The sequence below is a fragment of the Didymella exigua genome (assembly GCF_010094145.1).
Source record: "Didymella exigua CBS 183.55 unplaced genomic scaffold M421scaffold_1, whole genome shotgun sequence".
Taxonomy (NCBI): Eukaryota; Fungi; Ascomycota; class Dothideomycetes; order Pleosporales; family Didymellaceae; genus Didymella; species Didymella exigua.
In genome coordinates this window covers 1210212-1237002 of record NW_022984775.1, presented here as the reverse complement: position 1 = coordinate 1237002, position 26791 = coordinate 1210212, and the positions used below count along the sequence as shown (strand labels likewise).

The following is a 26791-nucleotide window of genomic DNA, read 5'->3' as shown; positions in this document are numbered from 1 at the left end:
CCGCCGCTGATATTGAACTCTTACCTTGTCATTGTACACCATTGTTCGTAGTACTCCCGAACCATGACTCGGCTTTGCCGATACCGTTGCGCGTACGACTCCGCATATCACAGCGAACATTCTCCAAATTTGGAAGACCAGCAAGACTCACTATTTACCCGGAGGAGAAGGAAGTTTTACGTCTGAGCACTGCAGAACATGGTCATATACAGCCCCCTTGATCTTCATACCATGTAAGCAAGCTAACCAGCCACGGTGCTCATGCTTTGACACGAAGTGGTAACACCCTTCGAATGCCGCATCGACGATGAAGGTAGATGGCCCTGACCGGTAGGCTAGCAAGGGACCAGTTGGCGGCGCAGATGGGTCAACCGCGCATTGGGGCTGACCGCGTCCCGCTCGCCTTGCGCAAGAGTGAAGGTATCACCCCATGTTTATCAGGAAATTAGGCCTGAATTGCCAACATTGGCACCGCCGCATGCTAGACTTGCAGAAACAACTATTGGCCACTATGCGTCCGCCGCCTCCGTTCTGACTGACAGTTGCAGATCGACGATCGATATGGCATGGCGAATAGAACTGCACAGGGGTGTGCTTCAAGGGAACCGAAGGCGTACAAGTCCCATGCGCTAGCCTTAGTCCCAGAAACAGCAGGGAAACCTAAGGCAAGTGACCAATAGGATTTCTCTTCTTTCGATATTTGGACTTCCTTGTCGCTGCAATGGGGTGAAGTTGTTCCACCGGCACGCAAGGTAACACCCGCAGAAATATCATGGTTGCCGAACATGACTTCGCTTTGTCATAGTTGTGATACCATGTTGAACAGTCCAATAAGATACAAAAGGTCGGCCCGCAGATTGTGGTGGCACGACTTGGTATGCTGATGCCCATACAAGTCGCGCAATTTTCTCTCGTCGCTGCTGTAGACTGCGAACAGCACAGTACTGTTTCGGGTAGAAAGGACTTTGTGACATGCTGCGCCCTGTACATGGAGCTGTGTATGCCAGGATTGCAGAACTGTTCGGCGTTCATCTCATGGTTTCCAATGAGATGATGCATGGCCCTCGCTACAAAGCGAGACTTTCGATAGCGGTCAGAACCCAGTCTTAAGCTGCGATTTAATCCTCTCCTCGGCACCTGGTAGAGATCGCTACTGGCTTGCCTACTGCGAGGTATCGGCAACGGAAACGCTGTAGTATCAGTTTTATGTCCCGTTCTGCGGTCGACCTGGGAGCTTGTCTTGTGTGATTGGCCGATTCAAGGTAGATCAACATACACTGTCGCTCTTACTATTAACCCACATCGACATCTACTAGCTGCCGTACCAATTGCGAGCATGATCGATGAGGACTTGCATCTGCCATACCTCCAAGTGTCAGACCACATGGCGACAGAACCACGTCTGCAGTCAGCAGATGCCAGGTTGACGTTGTTCCCCCGCTCTGAACGAGAGATTATCGTGCGCGACTGGAGAGGCCGCCACAAGAAGGCTTGGATCTGCCCCCCGACATGTGGCGCAATGCGAAGACGATACTGCAATCGAGACGCCACAAGATCCGAAGCTGCGAGATTGAGACGAAGCGGTTGTGCGTACGATGACTGGACTGATGTCGTGGCAGGACGTCCTCGCGGATATGCAGGGGACTGTTCCACAAACAGAGCCGTTTGCCAATAGCGCTATGGCTCTATCATGTAGGTGGTGAATTGAATTAGCACAACAGGTACCGAGGCTAGAGAACTGCAAGAGTTAATTAAGTTATTCAGAACGCTTTTCTGATTCTTTCTGGCAGCTGTGTCGCTCCGGCTCGGCATCCGAGAAGGTCATCAGCTCTCTGATCCCCGCGTGAAATAAAGTAACGAGTGGCGTAGAGTTGCATGCGAGACCCGAACAGGTGTTCTTCGACGGAAAATCTGACGTGTCAGTACACCGATCAGAGCGTATGGGTCTGTGGCGGTGCAGATCCACAAGGGACGGCCTGATGGCCGCTCATTCATGCAGAGGCAGACAATACGTGCAAAGAGACAGGAAGGAAAGTGGCTTCTGTAAAAAGAAAAAAGTCTAAAGGCATCAGAGGTGGTGTGTGACAGAGGTGGATTGCGTGGAACGGCTGCCAGCTGGCCATGGCTGCCATCATTGCTTTTGCCAAGCAATGCTGACTCACCCGCATCTTCTAGTCGCATCGGCTCGATCTCTTGCTTCCCCATGCATGCTGCAACTAACATTCGCCAGGGGAGGCGGAAGCCAATCCGCCCTAATTTGTTTGTGCTCGTTCGCTTTCGTGCAGCAGCTGTTCGCGGCAGCTTCCAGCCGGGATGCCTTTGCCCGTCATCGCCTCTGCCTTGGCCGTGCTCAGCTGGACAGGACCTCTCCAGGCTTAAGCTCTCAGCGGCTGAGATCTTCACGGCTGCTGTCGCGCAACATCGCAACTGCATCCCCCATAGGTGCAGCTGTTATCTCTCACTTCTGCTACCAATTGGTTCTGCAGATTGGAATTTCACGATGTCCTACGCTCCCCTTGTGGCTGCATGCGCATCGCCCTCACCCATGCCAAGTGTATCGTGGTCTTCAGTTTGCGGACATGGTTTCTCAGCCACGAAATTTAAAGCCATACTATAGATGGACTTTGCGGATTTGGACCCATTCGTACGCGCTGCTCCTTGTTAGATCCATTTCTGCCATCTGGGTGTCTGCATATATTGATTGGTGTCTGCACATGGCAATTTGGATCTGGCCATCTTCCCAGTAACTCGGACCTTACCGCCTGTGAGTTGTGAGCGTGCCCCAGACGCTTAGGCCACTCAGCTGCTCAAATGAAGTCCTGAAAACTGGTGCCACCCAAGTTCCGCAGAAGGACGACGGTCCGCCTCCGGCTTTGTACATCCATCTCAGCCCAGGCTCCAAATCTTTCCGCTCATCTCCATCTCGAGCTCTATCACGGCTAGCAGTCCCAAGCTCTGGCTCGAGGTAGCCCGACGTTATTAGACGTTTCTCGCAACTTCGGACTCGCCTGCGACTGTTCTCGGCATTCAGCCCTGATGTCTTGGTCGTTCCAACTGCAGAAGATCAACCAGTCTTTCGAGAGGATTGCTGGATGGTAGTAAGTTTGAATAGCATGTCTCTCCAAACGCTCCTGACGATACTACCTAGCCATGACTTCTTGGAGAGGACAGAGGATGCCTTCCAAGCACTGAGCCTTCGTATCTTACGCTTGGAGGAGCGACAGGTCATTGGGCCTAGCGACGAACAAGTTGAACGTGTGCTCCGCAAGATTCTGGCTGAACGGTTTGCACACGATGAGTTCCACCGAACCGACTCAATACAAATGATCAAAGACAACGACTTCTCTCTTGAGGATGCCAAAAGTCGTTCGACAATCAGACCAATCCGTATCGACGCAGCGTCTTTGTGCGTCGAGCCTGAGTCGGTACCATCTAAAGCCTACGCAGAAACGTTCCAGATGCTCGAAGGTCGTCTCACCGAGTTCCCCTGCATATCTGGTGAGGAGCCAGCTGAAGACATGGGTGGGAGGATCAAGGTCGAGTACGAACGGTCAATACTCTAAGCCAGCACAATGGAAATGTTCGACATGGGCTCATCAGACCACAGCTACCCCGTGACTCATTCGCAGCCTTCGATCTCCACATGAGCATGCGTGCACAACAACACCTTGCTTCGATGTACGATGCAGATCCCACACGACCGTTCTACGCCCATGGCAATAGTCTCACTCTCCAAACCCCTTCTCCCACTTGACACATCTACAAATGTCTATCGACTCGGAAGTGCAAAAATTAGCCTCGGACACAGCAGCCAGGTAACCTATCATCCTCTGGATGCTCACGGGGAAAGAGCATGGCAATTCTAGCAGGCGTTGCCTGTGCAACAACACCGGAAGCCCGCCCTTCAACTTTTCACCTCTGCGATCGACTTCTCTGTCCCACCACAACAATACCCTCCAGGTGCTGAAACTATAGGCCATTGTTGGACCCATTTGATCATATATACTCAAAGAAACACTGCAATGAATCATGATTTATCTCACTGCTGCGTTGAGTACTTCTCTGCCCGTAGTACCTTCAATCTGTCTTGGCTGGCCTTTGAGCGGCCGGTCCGATCCATGGCGTAGTGTTGTGCTCAACTTGCTTCCACCGCTCCCGCGTGCGGCCCCAAGCCGGGACTTCGATTCCGTTCTAGCCTACCAAATCGGCCCGATAGTCTCGGAAGGGCTGGCGGACGTCAAGGGCAAAGCCCGTTAAGCGGTCCGCAGCTCACAGCCACAGCACAGACGTTGCACGATCGGGCAACGTCAAGTCGGTTCTGTACCACCGCACAATCCTTACTGAACAACTGTCAGCAACGCGTGGTTTCCAGGCCCAGCAGCGATCGCTTTCACCAGCAACAGCATCCTCAACAACATCGGATCCGAGAGCGACTTGCCCACAAAGACACAATGCGACTACATACGCAATATGATTCTCCCTTTCATGAGTCGAGTTTCTCCTGCATGTCCTGCTGCTGCGACATCATCTTCCACGACGTCAGTACGAGGCTACACCCATCCTGAGTGCACTATGTAGGCAATCCGATACCCTCCACCACCTCCCTGCCAAGCTACTGCATCTCCTTTTCAACGAGCTAGCATAGCTCTGTCTTAAAATACCTCAGATGTCCCTCCATAAAATCTGAGACAACGTTTCTTGCTACCCATAAAACAGAACTTTGTTCGTGCGCCATAGCACTTCGCAAGCTGTCCGAGGATTTGGCAGCGGTATATCCCTTGATCGGCCAGTAGTTCTAAGTTTCGAGTACTACCAATGCAAGAGTTTCTAGCTCTGAAAGAAACAAAGATACCCATGGTCTTAGCACTTTCAATGTGTTGCACTGACCGTTCCTTCGTAGCGATACCCCACCTCATACTCATTATTCAGACATCTGTCTCTTTGCTGCGCAACAAAGCTAAGTGAGATAATACAAGCATTACGCTCAACTTACAGGCTCAGATGTAGGCCCTGAGCCAATCAGCCACTTACTTCCCTATCTAACGGTTGATTACTTCTGCCTCAGGAAGGATTCAAAAAAGCAAATCTACGCTGAGAACACCGGTCGGTTCCAGCTGCACTTTTTAGGGAAGCTCATCCAAAAGAATTGCTAGGGATCAGCGCATCATCTGGCTCTGGTATAAATTGACCCACGTAACATACAGGGCAGGCCGCGGCCAATGGTCTATCTGAGCCGCGGGACGAGGGCGAGCGTAGGTGCACCAAGTTCACGGTCTGATTCTCGATTTCTATTGAAACCTGCAGCAATCTGCGCTACAAGGAAACAAGCTCAGTAGTGAAGTGCTCCAATAATTTCAATCGAACTCCGGAGAACTTTGCCCAACTGCTGGTTCGACATCAATTGCGTTTCTCAGCAGCGCCCATTGCTTTTGAAGACGCACCGTGAATCTCGTTTTTCATTGCTACGGGCCTCTAAAGCAGGATGTAGGGAACAATAAACGATACGGCTTGACCAGTTCTACATTCGATCACACGTCGCCATCCCTGCATCTCCAATACATCTTGGAACCCTGTGTAGAAGACGATGCAGCGCCATTCGGCTCTGTACCTCACAGCCCTACCAACAGTATTTCCCTGTCACTTCTGACTACCTAGCGTAGTGGCGATTATCAGCCAGGTGTCTCGATAGTTGAATCACAGGAAAGTGGCGGAGGGGGCTGATGCGATCCACCCCTTAGCGGTAATTTGCCTCTCAACAGCAACCAGTGGTGAAAGGCCAGCCGAGGATCCAGACTCCTGGTCACCCTCAGAGTGTATCCGCAGACATGATCTATTTCATGATATTTGGGGTAAGGTACGCTGGTCTATGATCTGCAGGCTATGATCTCGTGCTCTCTCGAGCTACACCTTGAGACGAAGGATTTAAAGTGATGTGATTGCTGCCCAACTTCTCCAACTTTTGTTGCTTTTTCTCTTCGCTGTTCAATCGTGAATCCGATCGACCTAGTCTCTTGTCACCATTCTTGTTTTCGTGATCGCCAAATATGCCAATCGTGTCACGGGTGCCTCAGGCCGGGCCCGCATTGTTCTTGCTCAAGACAGTGGCAAACGATATCTGACCGCCCTGGATGTGGGTATCTTTTCCGGAAGGTTCAATTGAAGATCGAAGGATGCAGCATCGAGATCTACGATCTCGCGTCCGCGTTCGGGGATGCTTTACCGCCAAGGATGCGCGAAGGATGCGAGCAAGCCTTCTAACAACACGGTCGATGTTGGCTCGCTACCTGTCCAGGGCAGGGAAGAGCAATGAGAATTGGGTAGATGGGTGTACGTGAATGTGATATCACTATGACACTTACCCAGCTCAGTATGAGCTGTTACAGTTGCTATCATTCCCGCGCACAACGCCCTGCGCTCCGTCTCTGCAACGTCACAGCTTGCTAAAAAAAAACGCCAGCAATCCTCCCATTTCCTCCCTTTGCCACTCCTCTTTCATTTCAGCCAGTCAAACCCTTGCTCTAGGCCCCGCCAACTATGCCCAGGCTCCAACCAAGCTCATCAGGAAAGCCCCAAAGAAGACCAATAGGCATGCTATGACCCTATTCTTGCCCCTCAACACCTGCCAGCTCTCATCACTCAAAAAGTCCTCGGACATGAGCTCCACAAGAGAGGCAAATACAAGGAAGCCAGCAGAGATAGCATTCATAACGCCAACAACCAATAGCCCAACCTCAGAGTCTGGGCTATATAGGGTATGCGTCGCGATACCGATGGCCTGGCCAAGAGGCGTTGTGCAGCCGTACGCTACGGCCATAAGCCACGGTTGAGGAGAGCGAACGGGCCAGGAGATGGCAGCGATGCGTACACCGAGAGCGAGGCCTTCGAAGGTTTGATGAAAGATGATGGCAATCAGCAAGACAACAAAGTCATTGCCGATGGCAACGGCGAGAGACATGCCGATAAAGATGCTGTGGAACAAAATACCCATCTCTAGGAGAAAGCACTGTAGCACAGCTTTCTTGTGAGCTTGGTCGGGCGTCATTTGAACGCCCTGCTGATTGGTCTCAGGATCCTCGATTGCGTTTTCGTTGCTCTTCTTATCGACCTCAGCTGGACTCGCCTCCTCAGCAGATTCAATGGCGCCAAGTCTTCGAGTTTCTGCACGGTACTGGGAAAGAGTGCGACTGATGCTGGTGACTCGGCCTCTCAAGTTGCCCATTGAGCGAACTTGTTCTTGCATGCTGCCCTCGGAATAAGTCCTTCTCATCTGAGCTTGGACATCTGGTGCTGTGCACACTTCATTCTCCTTTTCTTGTACTGCATCGCGGGCAACACCTTTTACTCCTTCGTTGCCACCACAGCAGTGTCGACCTGGTGAGAAGACCATCTCAATGATTGTCACAAAGAAGATACTAGCCAACATGATTGCGCCAGGCGCTGCCGGGTAGTCGTCGGTCCAGAAGCCCGACAAGCAGGGATCGCTGAGTGACAGGAACGCTGTAGGTAGCAGATGCACGAACGCTGTTGCAATCAAGACACCAGTTCCGAAGTGCTTCGCAGTGAAGAGAAAAGACGCGGGTATGCGCAGACGGGGGAACTTGATCACCAGAATCGGGAAGGCACATGCTGTTGAGGAGATGAAAAGGATCATGAACAGCCCTCCGACGTGGAAAGGTAGGTTGTAGTCAGGCTGCGCGCCGCCGACAGCACAGCCATCTCGCTTAGGGTAGTGGTGAGTTGCCGGGACACCTATGGTTGTGAGCTGAGATGTCATGTACAACGTAGCATCAAGTCGACTTACTGCTCCAGGGTGCAAGGGCAGGCTTGGCAGCCGCGAGACTCGATGTTCGATTTCTGCCCATGTAAGACATGAACATGGAGGTGCAGAGCACAGAGAGGATCCAGCGACCCCAGCTCTTGAACTGCGTCTGCGACATTTTGCGACCAGCTATGCTGACGCCAAATTGATGTTCATTTCTCATGATTGCGGTTGTTCGGGTGCAAGGTCCTTCGGCAACGTCAGCAATCCCGTTTTCATCACATAATAAACGGCACCACGGCACCATTTTGAGGACCCTTGACACCCTTCCCAAGCGCAAACAATTGCTTCTCCTTCTCTTGAAAATGACGTTGGTCCACGTCGCAGCGTCTGAGACCTTGTGCGCCGCTGCGCAATCGATCAGCATCACTGAGCTCCCTGGCATTCGCAATTCCATTTAAATCTTGGCATGTCGTGAGATCGGCTGCAAAGCGAGGTGGGTTCTGATTCCAGGTTGGGTTCAGGAGGACTTCATCGTCAGTTCGAGAAGGACAATTCATGTTGACAGCGTGCGGAGGGTTCTCAATTCGCGTGTGTGTCGTATATCAGAACAGCAATGACAAGAGGAGACGCGCGGAGTTATATGTGAACATGTGAGTGGCCTAGGAGTGATGTCGGCTATGGCTCATCCCTGACGATTACCCAAAAAGAACCCCGTGCAGAGTTGCCAAGCTAATTCGATTTTGAGCGCCACACGAGAACGTGCTTACCTACCCCATATCGCCTCTTCCGTCCACGGGGACAGCGCAAGCCAGCGTTATCGTGCGTCGCGCTCGTGAGTACCTTCCTGTCTTCGTGAGCGTGAACGTAGCCTCGCCCGCCGCCGGGTTCTCCCGATGTCCAAGACAAATAGCTCCTGCATCGAGAACACCAAGGTGCAAGGGCTACAGGGATCGGCAGGGAAGCCGGCAACGCTGTTCGGTTGATTGCGCGTAGTCTGACGTGATGTTGTGTCGTCGAAGTTTGTTGCTTCAAAGTCACGCACACAAACACCATGGCTTCGCTCTGGGGACATACTCTCAGGGTTTGTAAGACAAAGTCGAACACGTTCAAGATGAGCGCGTGTTGAAGCGCAAGTCGACTGTTACTCTATGGGTATCAAAATCAAGTCGATTTTCCGGACTCCAGCACCTCGAGGGCACCGCCGACCAGGTGGAGGCTGCCTGTGACCAAGACCATCACTTCTGCGTCTGTGCCATTCGCCCATTCGCGTGCTACCGCTCGTGCGGCGCTGACAGCCTCCTCAATGGTCCTCAAGACACGCACTTCTGCAGTACTATCGATCTCAGCCCAAGTATTTGCTAACGCTCTCTGCACAGCAAGAACATCAACTTCGTGTTTGTCGGTATTGATGGAAACCAGATCGGGTCTGTAACCTTCATTGAAAGTCTGGTTGGTCGTGAAAATGACATTTGTGAAAGGTGACGTCGATCCAGATGTTATGCTATTCTGCAGCGCCGCGTAAAGTGCTCTGGCAAGAGCGCCTGCATCTCGAGTCTGTTGGTTGAAGATCAGAACTCGAGGGACCTTGGACTGTTGTGGAGTAGCTGTAAGTGCAGCAGCGATCTGCTTGGTGAACCATCGACCCGTAGCTTCGATACTTTCAAGCGTGTGAGCACCATCGATATGCCAAGCAACGTTCTTTTCTCGCCGTGTCTCGCAGCGGCCAGACCAGCGCACCTGTTCGAGACCCCTGATGAATTGTGGAGGTAGTTCAATGTGCGTTGTCTTTGTGGGGTCCGGTATTGACGTGTGACCCAAAGCACGCAGATGAGCAGCAGCAGCAGCTATTGCAACAGAAGCATTGATCTTCTGAAAATCCGCTGACAGCCCAAGCTTGACGCTACCGTTGGTCAGCGACGGGTGAAGGTCAATCACGTGTAGACCGGCACCCTTCTCTGCAGCTCGCTCTCGCAGAACCTTGATAGCCTCCGCCTTTTGGGGCGCTGAGAATGCGATGCTCCCTAGTTTGAAGATCCCAGCTTTGTGCCACGCTATCTCGGGAAGTGTAGATCCGAGCATAGCGGTGTGATCAATGCCCAAGCTGGTCACTGCAGTGACTGTCGGCTTTGTCAAGATGTTGGTGCTGTCATACTCTCCACCGATACCGCATTCTATGACCGCAGAATCGACACCTTCGTGTAGGTACGCGTGCAATGCCATAAGTGTGAGATACCTGAAGTAGACAGGCTTTGTTGGGACATTGGCAGGTGTGTTCTCTGCCTTTGCTGCAGCCTCCAATCTATCCCATATTTCGAAGAAGTACTTTGCAAACTTCTCCTCAGATATCGGCTCGTTGTCGATCTGTATGCGTTCGCGAACGAATCGTAGGTGCGGGGATGTATAGAGGCCGATTTTCGAGGGTTGTAACTGTGCGTCACTAGGAGAGGTGTACTGGGATAGGATCGAGGAGATAAAAGCACTCGTAGAGCCTTTCCCTTTGGTTCCAGCAATGTGTACAGGCTTCATCTTATCGAAATCCGAGGGCTGCATGCAAGTTAGACCACTGCTCTATTCAAGGACAGCTAGAGCCGCACACCTTGTAGCCGATCTTGCTGCACCATTCGATCATCTCAGGTATGGCCGCCTTGTTCATACCACGTCCAGATTTGCGAATTGCATCGACAATTGCAAAGTTGGACTGCAGCGTATTCAGCGCCGCGACCGCGGCCTGCAAGAGTCAGCTCCAACCTTCCACAAAGGACACAACTACATACCGCATAATCACGCTTCTCCATATCGAATGCGCTGTAGTGCCTTCGAGTGATTGAGGCAGTGCGCCAGCAAACAACGCGGCTGCGTGCTACGAGCATGAGGGCATCATGCCGATGCATGAGGGATCATCGAGCATTTTTATTCGCTCCTTCCGTCAATAAGCGGATGACGCGCCTGTCCGTTGCGCACGGACGCGCCAATTGCACATCTGGTTGTCGCATCTTCCAATTCATCAGCATTCTCCAAACGCGAAACGTGATCACCTTGCTTCACAGTATTGCCCATCTCTCAGCTCGATCAGCAGCTGCCATATCCATCACGAATCTACGCACATGAATCCACGCACATGAATCCATGCACATGAATCCACCCATTGCCAAATTCCTTGAGTCCTTTGAAGGTAAACCGGCCAGGAGGTTACGAAATTCGAGACCGAATCAAGTGACAATCGCAGGAGCGCAATTGCTACAATTGAGACTGACTAGAGACATCGTTTTGATCAGGCGCGACCTCCAGCTCCACTTGCACGAACGGTCACGTGCGTCTTGCGGGCTCGTCGCGAGCATGGCTCTCACTACATGAACCGCTGTACAACGCCCATGCATCGTCACCTACGACTACAGGGCTGAGTAGACCAATGAGGTGAGGATGAACATGTTTGATCGCCTGCCATGTATCAGGCATGTCTCCGCTCCCTTGTGTGGTGAGCGCAAAACGTCTTGGGGTTTTAAGACCCGGAACCTGCAACAACACGGTTCGCATGCGAGAACCGTTCAAGAGGATCACCAGACCTTGCGCTGTTCCAGAAGACTGGCTGAATATGCACGAACATCTGTCCGAGCGTACGACAGGTTCTTGGCTTGCCTTCTGACGAGTTTATCTCGTAGCATAGGTACTGATTGCGCAGAACTACCAACATCATGAGTTCGCCGCCATGGGTCGACGCCTAAAGCCATGCGAGACTCACTCCTCGATGGCCTGGCGAGTAGTGCGATAGGTTGCAACAGGACCTACATCTTTCATGTACTTTGGAAGTTCGTTGACGGCCAGCTCGATAGGACAAAGGACGATTAGATTCATCTCAGGCGCGCAGAAGTTGACGAGAAAATACATCGAAGACCACTCCTGAGCTCGCGAGATCGAGTCGCTGAAAACCTGTCGGCCCCGTAGACCGCATTGTGCTTCATGGCATGCACCTACAGGGCGTTGCTGAAATCCATTAATATTTGGAAGACGCGCGTACGTTTCTACCTCGCTCATTCATGCGAAAGCCTTCCCCAGCAAGTTGAACATACATCTGACTATCTGCAAGTACCGCAACGGCATTCGACTAATCTCAAGGACGCGTACCTGACGATCATAATCTGTGCATCCCTGTAATACCTAGGTACCTGTCAGGCATGGATGGACGGCTTTGACCACAACGACAGCTTGGCGGCAACAGATTTATGGAAGAAGCTGGGCTATCGTAGCTTTGCGCCAACCAAGCATTCAGGGTCGTGGGGGTGTCGCAGAATTGGATTGGTGACTGCGACTCTTTCGGTCGCATCATGTCATGACCCAGGTTTCACACATAACCGTATCCTTGCAACACCCGCATCGGTCCGCAACAACATCACCCATATGATCCTTCTCGTACCTATCTCAATCATCCCCCATTTTGTGCGCCCCCATCCCGGTCCCAATCCCTTCACTTTTCACTTTTCATTTTTCATGCCGCTCTGCCACTGAGCGTCTGCGGCGCCGCCTTCACAATGGAGCTGGTCGCCAGGAACACACATCTACCGCAGATGCTACCACGGCGAGACAAAGAAAGCAAGACGAATCTCTGTCCTCGAAGAGCACAATCACTTTAGAGGTACGTGTTATGGTCGCTTGACTCCAAACACATGATGTCTGCCTTGGGTACCTGCCCTTTGTCACTCCCGAGTTAGTACTCACAGTGTACAAGGGAACCGTCGACGGATCCACAGACACCATTCTGGTACCCGCAAGGAATCGAACATTACCAACCTGAAAGCCATCTGGAACCTCCTGTACACGACGCAACGACATACACGTACCTAATATCTAATCATCAGACCGCAATGTTCAGTCTCACAGCCGCAAACGCAATCGCGCTCTATCTCTTCATCGTCTTCCAGGTCATCTTCGCGCCCAGCAACGCTCTCCCGAATCTGCAGCGTCGCGGACTCCCGGGCGCAGTCTACACCTGCACAGGCGAGAACTTCTCTGGCGACTGTGGCTGGTCTCTCCCAACTACCAATTGCAGGATAGCAACGGCCAAGTCGATCGGCCCCGACCCGGGAGGCTACTGCACGCTGTACAAGAAGTTTGACTGCACCATGTCCGTCCGCACGCTGCGCTTTCCAGGTGTTTCCACGGGCCTGCCAGACTACATGTCTTTCAGATGCGGTATGGGCATTGGAATCTCGGGCACTGTTGGGCCGCAGGCAAACGCCAATCCGGATTTGAGTCTCAAGGCGTTGCCGGCTGATAGGCTGGCGGGCGGAGTTGGGAGCACGGAGAGGAAGAAGCATCTGCAGGAGCTGCAGGCTATGGAAAAGGATGGGTTCAAGGAGGGAATGATTGGGCTGAGGAAGGACATGTATTATTAGAGCGCGTGGAGTTGGTCGAGAGTTTCAGTTCGTGTATACCCGTATCGATATCAACATTTCCTATGCATCACTTGAGCGTATGTGACCCTTAGCGTCGTGGTGAATAAACAGTAGCTTCCCGAGCGCCCTGCAAGCTTCATATTGTGTATTCGTGGTATATCTCAGAAGTGGTATTTACGCGACCTTTATCTCCATTCCCTCGTCTCATCAAAACTTCATACGAATCTACAACTCATCCTTGCTGACGCCATCGATGCTGACCAACTCTGTCTCGAAGATCAACACGCTGTTGGCGGGAATGGGACCGGCACCCCTGCTACCGTATGCCCAATCAGGCTGGATGGTCAACTTCCTCTTCTCGCCGGGGCACATGTCGAGCAGACCCTGGTCCCAGCCCTTGATGACCTGGCCACTGCCGACTTTGAAGCTGAGGGGCTGGCCACGGTTGTAGGAGGCGTCGAACTCGGAGCCGTCGGATTCGAGGGTGCCGCGGTCTAGACTTATCAGTGTATGCTTGTCAAGCGAGCGAGAGGTTGCCATAGGAGCGGGAGACGCAAGGAGGGGTACGGGGATACGGGGGTATGATTGGGAGGACGTACAGTGGACGTGGATCTTGTCGCCGGCCACGGTGGGGCGCTTACAGTCGACTGCAGTCACGACTTCGGTCTTTAGGTGCTGCGGCATTGTTAGCGGCCATACGTGTGCAGTTACATGCTCGAGCATGGAGCCTGGAGGGGCTGCAGGCAGATATGTACCTCGTTGTTGATCGTCTCTCCGGCGAGCGCAGTCGCAGCAAGGGCGAGGATGATTGAGAGCTTCATATTGGACAATTGAGGAGTTTGGTGTAGAACTGTAGAGTTGAGAGTACAATGGAACCTGTAGAATACGAGAGCGTGACGAAGGCGGTGCGGAGCTTTGATCTAACTATGTGGGGAAGGCGCCAACGCGAATCTGGACTGAATTTCAAGGGTCTGATCGACGTCACACTCCACACCTCTTTCTTTCACGCACAGCTCGATCTTGTACTCACTATTATTTACCACAATATGTGCCCGAATGGTTTCGCACATGTTTCGCATCTATTTTCACATGATGCTTACACTACGGCTGGGAGAAAAGGCCTTGTATCCCGCATGGATTGTGAATCCGTATGGCTCTTCCACATACACTCCTCTGAGCACATGTACTGCGAGAGTGAGCGCAGGCTTTCACTTGAGCATGGGACGTTACGAGAAACCTTGGGTAAATTCTTTGCTGCTCGTTTGATTGTAGACTACGCTACACTAACACCTAGCACACCGTTCAAACCCAACTCGACCGCGAGCTGCACAGCATGCCTTATCTGGTTGGGGACCTGATCAAAGAGATCACTACTGGAGGACCAGCGCTAAGCTTCCCCAAATCATTCAAGGGACCGCCCAAGTTGGAGAAGGAGCAATAAGCGCTCTGTCTGGACGAGAAGATGTTGAAAGCAGCTCAGGAGAGCCAAGCCACGAAAACGGAACTTCAAGAAGACTGAGTCAAAAAGAAACAGATGTGGTACCATGAGACGAACAAGACAGGAGGTATTAGGCCAACCTTTGGCAAGATGAATGCTCTGCATTCTGAGCAGTACATGAAGGACGCCCAGGCGCAGGGTAGGCACAGGGTTGCTGCAACTTCGAGGCACATGAGTACTCGGGAGAAGCCAGAACGTTCATCCAAGCGAAAAGTAGTCGCGCTAGCAGCAGAACCTCAGACTGTCAGTGTCAACACCGAGTCGCGTCCTCGCAAGAAGCCACGCGTGAGGCCCACATCACCAAAGACGAGTACCTAAAAAAGCACTGAGGATGAAGTTATACATTGCAAGCGCTCACGTTGTTGGTAGTTGATACCATGACGCCGTTTTGAAAACTTGTGTGATAATCATTGTCATCTCTTATGATGGCGTTGCTGTACTTTAAGTAGGTTTACAATCTTCTTTTCTCATTATCGTCCCGTCAAGCCATGCTTCCTGCGAAATACACGCCTGTGTCCTCTACTCTGATGATCTTGTTGCAGACCCTATGTTCACCTCGCGACCCTTTCCTTTTAGCGCACGCTGCGGTCGCCGCACACCAGTCGCATTTCTGGCAGTTCAGTACTCTTCACTTGTCTGCAAGTCTGCACTACGCGCACGGATGGGACCCGCACTGTCTTTTAAACAGCGCTCACGCCTGATTCTCTTGTTCGCCTCCATCGCAAGAAGTCTAGTCTCCACCAGTGCACCTTCCAATTTAGAGCCGTAGCTGCGCACCTACTCCTACATCTACACTTTGCACACCATTTATACCTTTTATATATATGCCCTTATCTACCACCATGGCCCCGCCGACCGACGCCTCCATGTCGTCTGGTGTGCCGCCCCAAGAGGAACCTAGCGTCATCGCCGTGCGCTCAGATCATTGGAAGGCAATCATTTCTTTCATTACCGCCCAAAGCACCGTACTCAATGCTGCGGTGCCCGGGCCCCTACACGCATTGCATGCCAATTCTCACCAACAGTACAAGGCTCTGGAACCTATACTCAACAAGTATACGTTCGCCGACGACTTGGCCGAGGGTACAGTGACCTTAGACAACGGCAAGCAGCAAAAGGTCCGGGCTTCCCAGGAGGCTTTGGACATGGATGTGAATCTTGGAGAAAGGTCCCAGGATAAGAACACCGTCAAGGACAAGGTATGCACTCTCGACTCTGGAGTACATGTTCCTCCTCAATTAACCTTACAACAGAAGCTAGCTGAGACTGTTGAGTGTGAAAAGAACCTCACATGTATACCAATCAAGGCATCGGCATCTTGGTGATCATCATTTTGCTTAGCTTCATCAGAGACCAATAATGGCAGCGTTAGCGGTAGTGCTGCTCCGCAAGCCAAGACGATGAGGGGGGAGGATGAAGCCCAGTGAGGTCAGTGTTCCGCGGTCATCAGATACATCCACACGCTGACACCTTGAAGCAGACCTCGCAAGCGCCCAACGCGCAGAAGGCTGGCTCTGCGACCATCAACTCTTCTGGCACGCGCTGGTCTTGACAACCTAATGCGTCTAGGTCTGTTACCAACAAGCGCACAGCCGTAGCATCGCTGGCTATACCCGGCCCACGGCCACACGAGCATAGCATGTCAACACGATGATTACGTTGCATCCCAGCTTCGCCTTCCAGATGACGCAATCACCAGCTCACTGGTCCTCTGCATGCTATGCATGCGAGGAGAAAGACGGCAATAATGGGGTCCACTGTATTTGAAGTCGCTACATACACTTGTTCATTGTCGGTATATGTCCTAAAAACGCCGTCGTCCCGACTATGTACATGCAAACCCCCCAATCAACACCGTTATGTGTGTGCCGCTGTACCGCGAAGAAGAGAAGCCGCCGCGCTACGTAACGAGATGTGTGGTCGTGAGATGGCGAGGGAAATGGCTGCGCGCCCTGCGAATGCAAAGATGATTGCGGGCGGGGTGTGTGCGTGTGTAACTAACTGGCTGCGCGCCCTGCGAAGGCAAACAAATGCGGGCGGCGTGTGTGTGCGTTTGAATCGGCTGTGTGGGCAGCCAGATAAGCTCCGGAGAGCATGGGGAAGAAGGAGGATATCAGGTGCCGCGTGAAAGAACAAGGGCGGCGCTGAATAAGACATTAGGGGTCTCGAATGCGGAAAGCCGGACTGGCGAGTGCAGTGTGCCGGCGGAGAGGACCTTTTGTACAGAGGCGAATGGAAGCGAAAAAGAAGCGGAGAAATTCGAAAGAGCAGCGCGGAGAGCTGATGCGTGCAGTACCAGCGCGGGCGGACAGCACGACGTAGCAGGACTTGGAGCAGGACTCAACCTTCGTAATTTACGGCCAAGTCTCTCGCTGCGCCGTCTCACATGGCATTCGCACCCGGATACCTCCCCGGCGCCTGCAACCCGCCCTGCATCATGATCGGCGGCGGCGCGCCCCTTGCACGGCCTCGAAACGCACCTCTCCCTCGCCCTCTCCCCCTGCCCATGCCCACTCCAGGAATGGCAAAATCGGGATTCGCCGCGTTCGCGTCCAGAATCACGTCTTCGGGCCTCATAGGCCGTCCGCGTCCGCCAGGTCCGCCTGGACCGCTGTAAGGCCCGAAGTTGCCTGCCGCGGCGCCCATCTCTGGGCGCCATGCGGGGTTCACGGGCCGCTGTGAGACAGATGTGAAGTGTGAGGCTTCGCTGGCTGCGGGGCTGCGCGAGCCGTCGGGCAGGTCCTCGTAGGAGCTTGTGCGCGGCAGGTTGGGGTCGGAGAGTTGCTGCGGCCGCTCGGGCGCGGAAAGGAGGTTCGGGTTCAAGGCGTAGCCGCCGGGCATCAGGCTGGAGGGCATTACGGGCGGATTGGGTCGTGCGGGCTCTGCGAATTTCGGATCGACGTCCTCGTAGTAGTCGGAGCTGCGCTCGAGCGAGTTGCTGTGGTTAGGTTGTGAGGGCGCGAAGCCACCCATCTGGGAGAGCTGAGCGGGCATCTCGACGGGAGAGTCCATGATAGGGGACAGACCGCGGCTGTGGGCGCTGTTATCAGAGTTCTGGCGGTCTTGGGTCCAACCTGCGCGGACCGGGACGTATTGTTGCGGTTGTAGGCCGTTCTGTTGTTGCTGATGTTGCTGTTGTTGCTGTTGTTGCTGTTGTTGCTGTTGTTGCTGTTGTTGCTGTTGTTGAGGTAGGAGTTCCCTGTTATATGTTAGGAATGAACTTTGGTCACCATGATCGAGTACTTACTCTTGGGAGTAGGAGCTGGTCGGACTCATGACACCATCGGATGGTCTCCGTTGTGGTGAGCTCGCTGGGAACCCGCCTTGCTGCAGTGCCAGCATACCCTGAACATCCCCGTCACTTTCCCTCAGACCGTAGTTGGTGTTCTGGTCCTGGGTCTGGTTCGCAGGCGGTGTTCCAATACGGGAGTCCATCTCGATAGCTTGTCCAATTGCCATAGGAGGTTGCGGGGACGCACCCCTGTTTCCCTGACCGTAAGGTGACTGCTCGCGTGATGGAGGACCCTGACTATAAGGACCCTGGCTGTAGTTGTTATATCCTGGGGGAGGAGCACCTCGTCCCATGGGGCCAGGGCCCATTCCACCGGGTCCACCACGCATGGGTCCGCCTCGCCCGCCTTGCCAACCTGGTGGTGGAGGACCACGCATTCCTCCCCGTGGAGCGCCGAATCCTCCTCTTCCAGGCACGCCATACGGAGCGCCTCGTGGTGTGTATCCGCCTCGTCCTCTCATTGGCCCTCCTCTACCGCGTCCCGGACCGCCTGGGCCAGCATTCATCATGTACTGATCCTGGGGCATTGGTGGGATGGGGTTTCCGTACTGGTCCACAGGTTGTCGTCCACGGCCTGAGGGGCCACGCATTGGCGTAACCATAGGATCAGACCCTTCTCTTCCAGCGCTGCTGTTTGTCTTGAGTGAAGGATTTCGTTGATTTAGCGGCGTTCTATCCTCAGACGAACGCGTTTTGTGGAGCTCAAACGAAGCGTACTCGTTGTCCTTCATTCCAGATGACATTGTGTCGTTCGACATGGGTGGTGGAGACTCGGCCTTGGGGAATTCGGTGGTGACTCTCGCGTCACTGGGGCGGTTTGCGTAGTATGCCTGGCCGTTCATATTGTCGTTCTCTGCAATGCGCCTCTTTCGTGCCTTGCGGCTGACCAGCGTCCTACGCATGGCACATGTCACGATGCCACTGGCAACAATGATGACGGTGGCGGCCAATACGATCCATCCTCCCCAGGCTACGTGCGGTACGAAGAGCAAGATGTCGACCAGGAAAGCTAGCAGCGAGACCAGGAGCGTGGGAAAGGTGAAGATGAGCAGCGCAAGCAGGTAGCGCGGCGAGTGGGCGGGCGAATGGAAGTGGGCGGCGACGGCGAGCCCAAAGCAGATCAGCGTCATGAGGGCGGCAACGGGGTGCACGATGAGGATAGACGAGAGGGCATGGCGCGAGCTTGCGGGCAGCGAGAAGTCGGTGTCGGGCTGGTCCTGAAATAACGTCTCTGCGGGTCACGGTCAATTGGAGCTCTTCGGTGGCTATATCAGACAGCGTACCAGTGTCATAGCCGATCATGGGCCCCTTGCAGCTCCCGCCATCCGGGCAGTAGCCCAGCACGCCAAAGTTGATGTTGCGGTAGGTAGCAATGGGGATGGCCGGAACAATGGGCGTCGAGATGGTTGACAGCAGCAGCAAGCAGAAGGCTACGAAGAATAATATCGACAGGGGCGTCGCCGGGCGAAGCATGGTGGGCGATATGCGCAGTTGCGCGGGGACTGGGCGCGCACGAGACCGGCTCGGTAGGTGTGGTGAGCGACTGTAGTGGGCGCTGCGCTCGTCGAGCGCGCGCAGGCCGGTGCTGCTTTGGGACGTGCGTGGTGTTGAGGACGGGCCCTACGCGCGGTGCAGCAGCGTGAAACGAGTGACGATTGGGGTGGGACAGGCGATGCTTGTGTTCTGCGGCTCTACACCATTGACGCAGACGGGGGCGGCGCAACAACGTGGGCTCGGTCTGGCAGCGCGCGCGCACGCTTTTGGGCCGCTGGATGGCGTTGTTGAGGTGGGCAGTTGCGCGGGGAAGTGGGCGCAGTGGTCCAGCGAGGCAGGAGTGACCGCTAGAGGCAGGATAACGTTCGCGAAAGCAGGTCTGGAGCCACACCACAGGGACAACGGCGTGCCTGGCCAATGAAAGGATGAGGAGTATCAAGCGAGTGTTGAGCGACGCCGTCTAACAAGGCTGCCGCAGGACGATGGGATTCGCAGCGACGGGCGCGTGGGAAAGACTGAGAGACTGCAACCGCTGCCTCGACGTCCACTCGATAGTCGACGTTGTCGGCGCATTGCTTCCTCCAGAAATGCACCACCACGGGCCGCCAGGCTCGTTGCGGCCACCGTTCTCACCGAATCTACGCTGCCCGCCCGCATCTCATTTCACACGCGTTGCACAGGCAAGGCACGGCCCCTGCTAGAGGCGTGCTCGCCAAAATCGATACTCTGGCCTGCTGTCGCTAGCCTCTTGCTCTCATTCCTGCTGCGCTGTAGCAACAAACTCAAACAAGCGCCTGTCGAGCCTGAGGGAATCGCATGTTTGCTGCCTCGATTCCCATCCACAGCCGCCAATTGGCACCGTGCTCCGGTTTTCTGAAACGTTATGCGCCCTTATTAACAGCCTCACCTCCTTGTCGCTTGCAGCCGCAGACGTTCATCCCAATCTCTTTGCGCCAGGGGAACTGATAGCGTCCCTCCCCTGCGGCCCTGCCCATAACACCGACTTACCAGTCGTGACTCGTCGGCCTTCAAGCACGCTGCACCGAAGAGTCGCTCCGACAAAAACGCCACCAGCACGCAGCACGCAGCACGCAGCACGTAGCACGCAAACACCTCGGTTCTTATCGAATCTGTAAGCAGGCAGCTGAAGTGTTCATTTGATTCTCATTTGGTATTCGTATGATATGCAGAATGACCCCAGACTCGTGACTTTTCCACGAGTGACCAAACGCCTGGCTTTTTGGTATCCTAACCCCGCAAGGCTAATCATACGGTCATGTCTGAGCTTCGTATGCTAACTTGCTGCTTCTATCTTCGCACACACTTACTGTCCACCGATGGCGTAGGCCCTGCGGCGGTCACGCTCCTCAGCGATGGAGAGCTTGACACCCTTGCCCTTGGGGAGGGAGATCCAGGGCTTCTCCTGTCCAATGACGATAACGTTAGACTCACGAGTGGTGAACTCGTTGTCAACGGCATCCTTCAAGTGGACAATGTTGAAGCCACCATCGTGACGCTCACGGTGGGTAATGACACCAACACGCCCCATGTTGCGACCACCGGTGACCATGACGATGACACCAGTGTCGAACTTGATGAAGTCCTCGATCTTGCCGGTAGCAAGGTCAACCTTGACGGTGTCGTTGACCTTGATGGCGGGGTCGGGGTAACGGATGCTACACAGCTTGTTAGCATGATATCACAAGACATCGCCAGATCGTGGTCGGATGCCGGGTGCGATAGGTTTCCCTGCTCAGCACCTAGCCCAAACTTGGTCCAACGTCTGATAGAGCGGGAACTTACGTTCGCGCATCGTGCGTAACCAAGTAGGGAATGCCGCCCTTGCCAAGCTGGACACGCTTGACCTTGCCGAGCTTGTATTGTGCCTCCTCAGCAGTGATGCGGTGGACGGTGAAACGGCCCTTGGTGTCGTAGATCAGGCGGAAGTTCTCGCCCGTCTTCTCGATGGAGATGACGTCCATGAGACCGGTGGGGAAGGTGCTGTCGGTGCGGACCTTGCCATCAACCTTGATAAGGCGCTGCTTGACGATGGCCTTGACCTCGTTACCGTTGAGCGCGTACTTGAGGCGGTTGCGGAGGAAGATGATTAAAGGCAGCGAGTCGCGGGTCTTGTGAGGACCAGCGGAGGCCTTGGGAGCGTAGGCACCTGAGATATGTTAGTCTTGCCATTGCCGTGCTTCGAAGCTGCGCATCTGCGACTCTGAAACTCTGCGTCGATGCAAATGCGGTGTCGTGCGTACCGGACAGTTTGTCCAAGAGCCAGTGCTTGGGCGCGCTGAGGCGCTTCTGGTGCTTCTTGGGTCCACGGGCCATTTTGACTGTTGTGTGAGGTTAGTCGTCGACGATGAGGGATCCTGTCGAAAGGAAGTTGCTCTTTGGCCGTCAGAGGTTTTTCGAGGTCGCGCGCACACAAGCTTAGCGAAGCGCTAAGGTCTTGGGTCCGGTCGCACCTGACTGTTGGCCGGAAAACAGTGGGGCTCATGGCTTGCGAGGAAGGAACATCAACCCCAAACGCTCATCGCCGCTGGACTCCATCACTCAAATGAGGATTTGGAGTTGATTTAGATCAGGATGGATAGACCTAGATCGGTTTCTCGAACACCTCCAGCGCGCACACTTGAAGACTTGCTGACTGATTGGTATCATGTTCACAAATATGTCCATGTTCTGTCACTTTCCCACTCTAAGCGTATCCCTTGAGGACTGCCGCCTCAGCATTCAATATCGACGAACCAGCAGCGCCAATGACAGTGTTGTGGCTGAGCGCAACAAACTTGATATCGAAGATGCCCGACTCGTCCTCGCGCACGCGACCAACACTGACAGCATATCCGCGATCTGTCTCCCTGTCCAACCTAGGCTGCGGTCTGTCTGGCTGGTCCATGACCACAATCGCCTTCTCAGGCGCTGAAGGAGCACCCAGCTTCTGCACATCAGACACATACTCGCGCATAGCCTGCTTGACCTCCTCCGCGCTGGGTGGCGGGCGGCGCTGGAAGCGCAGCGAGACGCAGGCTGTGTGTCCGTCGAGCACAGGCACGCGATTGCATGCTGCGGAGATCTTCATGGGCCTGTCGACGAAGCCGGTGACCTCGTCGTTGACGCTGCCTAAGATCTTCGAGGCCTCAGTCTCGAGCTTGTCCTCCTCGCCTGAAATAAATGGCACCACGTTGTCGATGATGTCCATGCTGCTCACTCCGGGGTATCCCGCGCCTGACACGGCCTGCATTGTGACGACTGAGACCTGATCGACGGGACCGAACTTCTCGAGCGCGGCGAAGGGAATGACTATGCCGATGACGGCGCAGTTGGAGTTGCAGACCAGGAAGCCCTTCTGCAGCTTGTAATGTTCCCTCTGGTGCTTGATCACGTCGAGATGTGAGAGGTTGACGGTGGGGACAACGAGGGGAACGATAGGGTCGCGGCGGTAATTCTTCGCGTTGGAGAAGACGGCGAGGTTGGCCTTCAGGAAGGACATTTCTGCGCATTATCAACAATTGGTCCGGGCATGTGAACTATTCCACATACCAACGTCCCCAGCAACATCGCTGTCGAGTCCAGAGAAGACCAAGTCGCAGTCTGCGAATTCCTCTGCTATGCACTTCTTCACGACCAAGTCGCCAATGCGATCTGAGAAAGGCAGGGCCTGCTTCCACTTGACCGCATCCTTGTACTTCTTGCCTGCTGAGCGCTCAGAAGCACCGACAGCGTGCAGAACGAAGTGTGGGTGGAGTTGCAAGAGCAAGATGAAGCGCTGGCCCACAGAGCCCGTGGCGCCGAGCACACCTACAATTATGAGTGATCTGATGCATATAAAAGAACAATTTCCGTACCGCACTTCTTCTTGGGGAAGTTTCTGTTGTTCGATGTAAAGCTTACTGCGTCCATGTTTGCTGGTAGTGACATTGTGGAATTGAGTCAATTGGCGTTCAAGAAGTTTAGAGAGCGATGACGCTGCAGGTGGGGTGATCTGACTGGTGGAAAGCTGCGACTGCGGAGCGGGAGTCCGCGAACGGCAAATTTCACAACCACTGACATCGGCAGCACCGGCATCTGGTAGTACTCCAGGAGAACTTCGAGGTCGTACGATGATGCTGAAAATACTGATACAGCTACGTGGTCCGCAAATGCCGTATCGTCAGACAGCCTCCCAATGCGAACTGGCATGCGCCTAAGTTATGCTGCAGAGTTGATTTATGACACGCTCAAGCCTTTGCATCCATGATCTTTCCCGGGTTCATGAGCCAATACGGATCAAGCGCGCTCTTGATGCTCCTCATAACGTTGATCGTGTCCAATCCGAGCTCCTTCTGCAGAGACGCCTTCTTTCCCAAACCAATGCCGTGTTCGCCGGTGCAAGTACCTTCCATCTCAAGAGCGCGTTCAACCATGTCGTGTACACACTTCTCAACAGCTGCACGCTCCTTGGGATCTTTGCCGTTGTACATGATGCTCTCGTGGAAGTTGCCGTCTCCAATATGGCCCAGGATGCTGGCAAAGAGACCGAGGTCGTCCATTTCCTTCTTCGAAATCTCTGCAATGATGTTAGTACAATGCTACCACTGTCAAGAGCGTACACCACGCACCTATGATATCTGGCAGTCTTGAGATTGGGACAGCAACGTCTGTTGACCAGACTTCGTCGCCTTCTCTTCGAATCGCCATCATGCTCCAAAGAGACTCCTTGCGCGCTGACCAGAGTTGTTTGCCTTCTTCGGCGGTTCTTGCAAACTCGAAGTCACCGCTCTTGTGCTGCTTCGAGATGTCCTTTACTAGCTGGATGTTTTCTCGCACCTGTCACAATTAGCTTGCCTATCACCTATTGTATAGGTAGCAAGACTCACTCCTGCTTTAGTGCCGGAGAATCTGTTTGCAACAGTCAGTCTTGATCCGAGAGTTGCGCTGAACGGCAAAGACTCACTTGAAGAACATGGTGGGTACCTCCTTCCACTTCCTGTGCGTTGATCTAGCCTTGTTAATCACACCCATCTGCACATCATCCATAATCTCCATTGCAGCTACGGGGATACCTGCACGTAGGACCTTAGAGGCTGCTGCTGCTGCATCGCGGATAGTGGGAAATGTAACAACAGCAACACTGGTCTCTGGAGGGATGACTGCCAGCTTCAGTGTGATCTCGGTGACAATGCCTAACGTGCCTTCTGAACCGACGAAGAGGTTTGTGAGGTTGTAGCCGGCTGACGATTTCCTACGCGGTGTCAGCACTGTGCATATTCAATCATTTGAAGATCGCCTACCTTGGCCGCTTCCTTGTCTTGATGACCGTACCATCAGCAAGGACTACAGTCAAGTTGATGACCCATTCTTTCATTGTGCCATATCGTACGGCATTTGTTCCACTTTCAAGAACTCAGCGCAGTCCTTGCATATTATCGTTGATGTTGTTACCTGCAGCTTGTGCCGACCATACCACCGATCCTGGCCTATCCTGATCGTTAGCGAGATCCGGATTACAAGTCTGGGAGGTACTAATGCACATCGAAATCTCGAAAATGCGTCACTTACAGATGGCCCAGGATCCACAGGGAAGAACAGACCGGAGTCTTTGATCTGGTCGTTTAGGCTCATCCATGGCACAGAGGGCTGAACCACAACGTCCATACTACAACTCTCACATCAGCCTCGTCGCGGCTTAACCTCACCAGACAATTGAACTTACTCATCGGCGTGTAGCGCAAGCACCTGGTCCATAAATGCGAAATCGATGCTCATGCCGCCGAATGGTGCGGAGAAATTGGCCTCGAGACTGGAACCTCCGGAGTATGGGACTATGAGAGATCAGTCTTGGGCTTTTGAAGACGCTTCTCGATCATACTCATGGGAATTTTATATTTGTGGCACACTTGCGCAAGCTGTGACACTTCTTCTGTGGACTTGGGGTAGGCGACTGCGACGGGAAGCTGATCGATGTTGATTGATGACCACTCTGAGTAGCCGTGCCTATGGAGGTCTTCATCATCCGTACTGATGGCATCTTCACCAAATGCTGCTCTCAGCTCTTTGATTGCCTAGGCATCATTAGTAAAACTACATTACTGCCGTTGTACTTGGTAGTCTGCCTTCTCCATATCTTTCTTGGGAGCATACTGCGGCCCTGTAGACTTCATCCATGGTAGCTGTAGTTTCGAAGCATCGTTGATTCCATACAAGTAGGTCGCTGTGCCGGTGAAAGCCGAGAACAGCAGTACCCTGCCTGTTGTCCAAAATGCTTTCTGGACATGTACGGGTCCAGGCTTGATACTTTCGCTCGGTCCAGTCGTTCTTGGTCGTGAGCTGCCACGTCTGATAAGGGGCAGGGTAGACTGTCTTAATCTCGCAGCCGGTTGACGAAACATGGTGAGGTCAGTGAAGGCCACAGAGTGAGACCAGGGTAAGCTGTGCGGCGGCTGGTGAGACTAAAAGGCAGAATTCACTTTCAACGTCCCTGGGGGTCACGCGGTGAACTCGTACCTACGGGAATAGAGGCATGAAGTAGAGCACCGCAGTGGGACTCAACGGCCCTTCAAGGGTTGGGAACCCTCCAAGAAGCGGGTCGAGGGCGGGGATAACCTCGGACTAGACGCTGTTGGCGCTATTCGTCTTGCGGGCATCATGTCGAGCTGCGGCGCACAGGTAATGCCACAAAGGCCCCTAGACGTGGGAGGCTGACGATGTTTGATCATACCGCCCAAAATTTGCGGCTCGTGCAGTAACGTGCGAAAGATGTGCTGCATGATCATCTGCAAGGGGCCTGTTAAAAGCAAGGCCATTGCGGGGAAGACCAGGGCAACGATGGTGTGCATTGTGAACGAGAAACCGGGTAACGTTCGGACCTGTCGCCATCGCGTGATGAGGCAACTTTGATCTGTAGCCGATGCATACGAGACGCGAACTCGTATAAGTAGGTAGTTAGAGATGTTGAGCAGTGAGCAGATGCTAGCCGCTGGCTCGGATCATAGGGAATCCTCAAGAGCTGGAGGTAAGGCTCCAAAGATTCCCTGCAGATGCGGAAAAGCATGCATGGAAAACACTCGTCAGTGGTCATTGGGTGTCCGTGATACAATTACTCATGACAACACCGAACCCATGTCGGTGCAGGGCATGCACGCTGGCTGAGAGGAGGCGTGGGGGTACAAGCTGCATCCCTCATCCCACTCTTGCACCTCGATGCGATCTTAGGGCTTCTGTGATCGATGACAGCGGGGCGTCGAACCAGTTCAAATGCCGCACGCCTGCGCTAAAACCAGGCGTCTTCGGAAGTCATGGACGGCTGGTGAAGCGCTTCCACATGAGCAGCTGCCCAAAGCACCGAAGCGCCCGCGCTGCGCCCGCCG

At 53.8% G+C, this 26791-nt stretch overlaps 12 protein-coding genes across 12 annotated transcripts; 4 read left to right on the top strand and 8 right to left on the bottom strand.

Annotated features, from left to right (window-relative positions):
* Window positions 1-1198: 1198 nt before the first annotated feature.
* On the top strand, window positions 1199-1750 carry M421DRAFT_117784 (uncharacterized protein). Its single transcript, XM_033587265.1, has one exon. It carries the CDS (start codon window positions 1337-1339, stop codon window positions 1673-1675), a length of 339 nt encoding a protein of 112 aa, XP_033454537.1. The 5' UTR covers window positions 1199-1336; the 3' UTR covers window positions 1676-1750.
* A 411-nt stretch (window positions 1751-2161) lies between these two features.
* On the top strand, window positions 2162-3012 carry M421DRAFT_117764 (uncharacterized protein). The gene has a single exon (XM_033587264.1). The coding sequence runs from the start codon at window positions 2208-2210 to the stop codon at window positions 2745-2747; it is 540 nt and encodes a 179-aa protein (XP_033454536.1). The 5' UTR covers window positions 2162-2207; the 3' UTR covers window positions 2748-3012.
* A 24-nt stretch (window positions 3013-3036) lies between these two features.
* On the top strand, window positions 3037-3563 carry M421DRAFT_88280 (uncharacterized protein; the record flags this gene model as incomplete). The annotated part of the gene is made up of 2 exons (XM_033597651.1): window positions 3037-3098; window positions 3149-3563. 2 exons carry the CDS (start codon window positions 3037-3039, stop codon window positions 3561-3563), a joined length of 477 nt encoding a protein of 158 aa, XP_033454535.1.
* A 2969-nt stretch (window positions 3564-6532) lies between these two features.
* On the bottom strand, window positions 6533-8319 carry M421DRAFT_50303 (Zip-domain-containing protein; the record flags this gene model as incomplete). The annotated part of the gene is made up of 3 exons (XM_033594813.1): window positions 6533-7749; window positions 7841-8008; window positions 8064-8319. 3 exons carry the CDS (start codon window positions 8317-8319, stop codon window positions 6533-6535), a joined length of 1641 nt encoding a protein of 546 aa, XP_033454534.1.
* A 604-nt stretch (window positions 8320-8923) lies between these two features.
* Window positions 8924-10557, bottom strand: M421DRAFT_51149 (FolC bifunctional protein; the record flags this gene model as incomplete). Its single annotated transcript, XM_033594902.1, has 3 exons — window positions 8924-10306; window positions 10359-10490; window positions 10537-10557. The coding sequence occupies 3 exons, from the start codon at window positions 10555-10557 to the stop codon at window positions 8924-8926; spliced, it is 1536 nt and encodes a 511-aa protein (XP_033454533.1).
* A 1564-nt stretch (window positions 10558-12121) lies between these two features.
* Window positions 12122-13211, top strand: M421DRAFT_415321 (uncharacterized protein). The gene is made up of 2 exons (XM_033590658.1): window positions 12122-12392; window positions 12486-13211. The coding sequence occupies exon 2, from the start codon at window positions 12622-12624 to the stop codon at window positions 13150-13152; it is 531 nt and encodes a 176-aa protein (XP_033454532.1). The 5' UTR covers window positions 12122-12392; window positions 12486-12621; the 3' UTR covers window positions 13153-13211.
* A 166-nt stretch (window positions 13212-13377) lies between these two features.
* Window positions 13378-14222, bottom strand: M421DRAFT_88276 (uncharacterized protein; the record flags this gene model as incomplete). The annotated part of the gene is made up of 3 exons (XM_033597650.1): window positions 13378-13827; window positions 13908-14002; window positions 14183-14222. The coding sequence occupies 3 exons, from the start codon at window positions 14220-14222 to the stop codon at window positions 13378-13380; spliced, it is 585 nt and encodes a 194-aa protein (XP_033454531.1).
* Window positions 14223-17032: 2810 nt separating this feature from the next.
* M421DRAFT_51099 (pali-domain-containing protein) lies at window positions 17033-19415 on the bottom strand (the record flags this gene model as incomplete). Its single annotated transcript, XM_033594896.1, has 3 exons — window positions 17033-17849; window positions 17898-19173; window positions 19226-19415. The coding sequence occupies 3 exons, from the start codon at window positions 19413-19415 to the stop codon at window positions 17033-17035; spliced, it is 2283 nt and encodes a 760-aa protein (XP_033454530.1).
* Window positions 19416-20549: 1134 nt separating this feature from the next.
* Window positions 20550-21855, bottom strand: M421DRAFT_415317 (40S ribosomal protein S4-B). Its single transcript, XM_033590657.1, has 3 exons — window positions 21698-21855; window positions 21240-21603; window positions 20550-21112 (listed from the first exon to the last, which is right to left on the bottom strand). The coding sequence occupies exons 1-3, from the start codon at window positions 21768-21770 to the stop codon at window positions 20761-20763; spliced, it is 789 nt and encodes a 262-aa protein (XP_033454529.1). The 5' UTR covers window positions 21771-21855; the 3' UTR covers window positions 20550-20760.
* Window positions 21856-22140: 285 nt separating this feature from the next.
* Window positions 22141-23345, bottom strand: M421DRAFT_51313 (aspartate-semialdehyde dehydrogenase; the record flags this gene model as incomplete). The annotated part of the gene is made up of 3 exons (XM_033594920.1): window positions 22141-22937; window positions 22986-23243; window positions 23291-23345. The coding sequence occupies 3 exons, from the start codon at window positions 23343-23345 to the stop codon at window positions 22141-22143; spliced, it is 1110 nt and encodes a 369-aa protein (XP_033454528.1).
* A 317-nt stretch (window positions 23346-23662) lies between these two features.
* On the bottom strand, window positions 23663-25813 carry M421DRAFT_419 (D-lactate dehydrogenase mitochondrial precursor; the record flags this gene model as incomplete). The annotated part of the gene is made up of 10 exons (XM_033591969.1): window positions 23663-23991; window positions 24044-24251; window positions 24302-24323; window positions 24379-24666; window positions 24716-24817; window positions 24867-24901; window positions 24984-25080; window positions 25138-25246; window positions 25294-25486; window positions 25526-25813. The coding sequence occupies 10 exons, from the start codon at window positions 25811-25813 to the stop codon at window positions 23663-23665; spliced, it is 1671 nt and encodes a 556-aa protein (XP_033454527.1).
* Window positions 25814-25847: 34 nt separating this feature from the next.
* M421DRAFT_415316 (uncharacterized protein) lies at window positions 25848-26371 on the bottom strand. Its single transcript, XM_033590656.1, has 2 exons — window positions 25929-26371; window positions 25848-25873 (listed from the first exon to the last, which is right to left on the bottom strand). Exon 1 carries the CDS (start codon window positions 26258-26260, stop codon window positions 25970-25972), a length of 291 nt encoding a protein of 96 aa, XP_033454526.1. The 5' UTR covers window positions 26261-26371; the 3' UTR covers window positions 25848-25873; window positions 25929-25969.
* Between the last annotated feature and the right edge of the window lie 420 nt (window positions 26372-26791).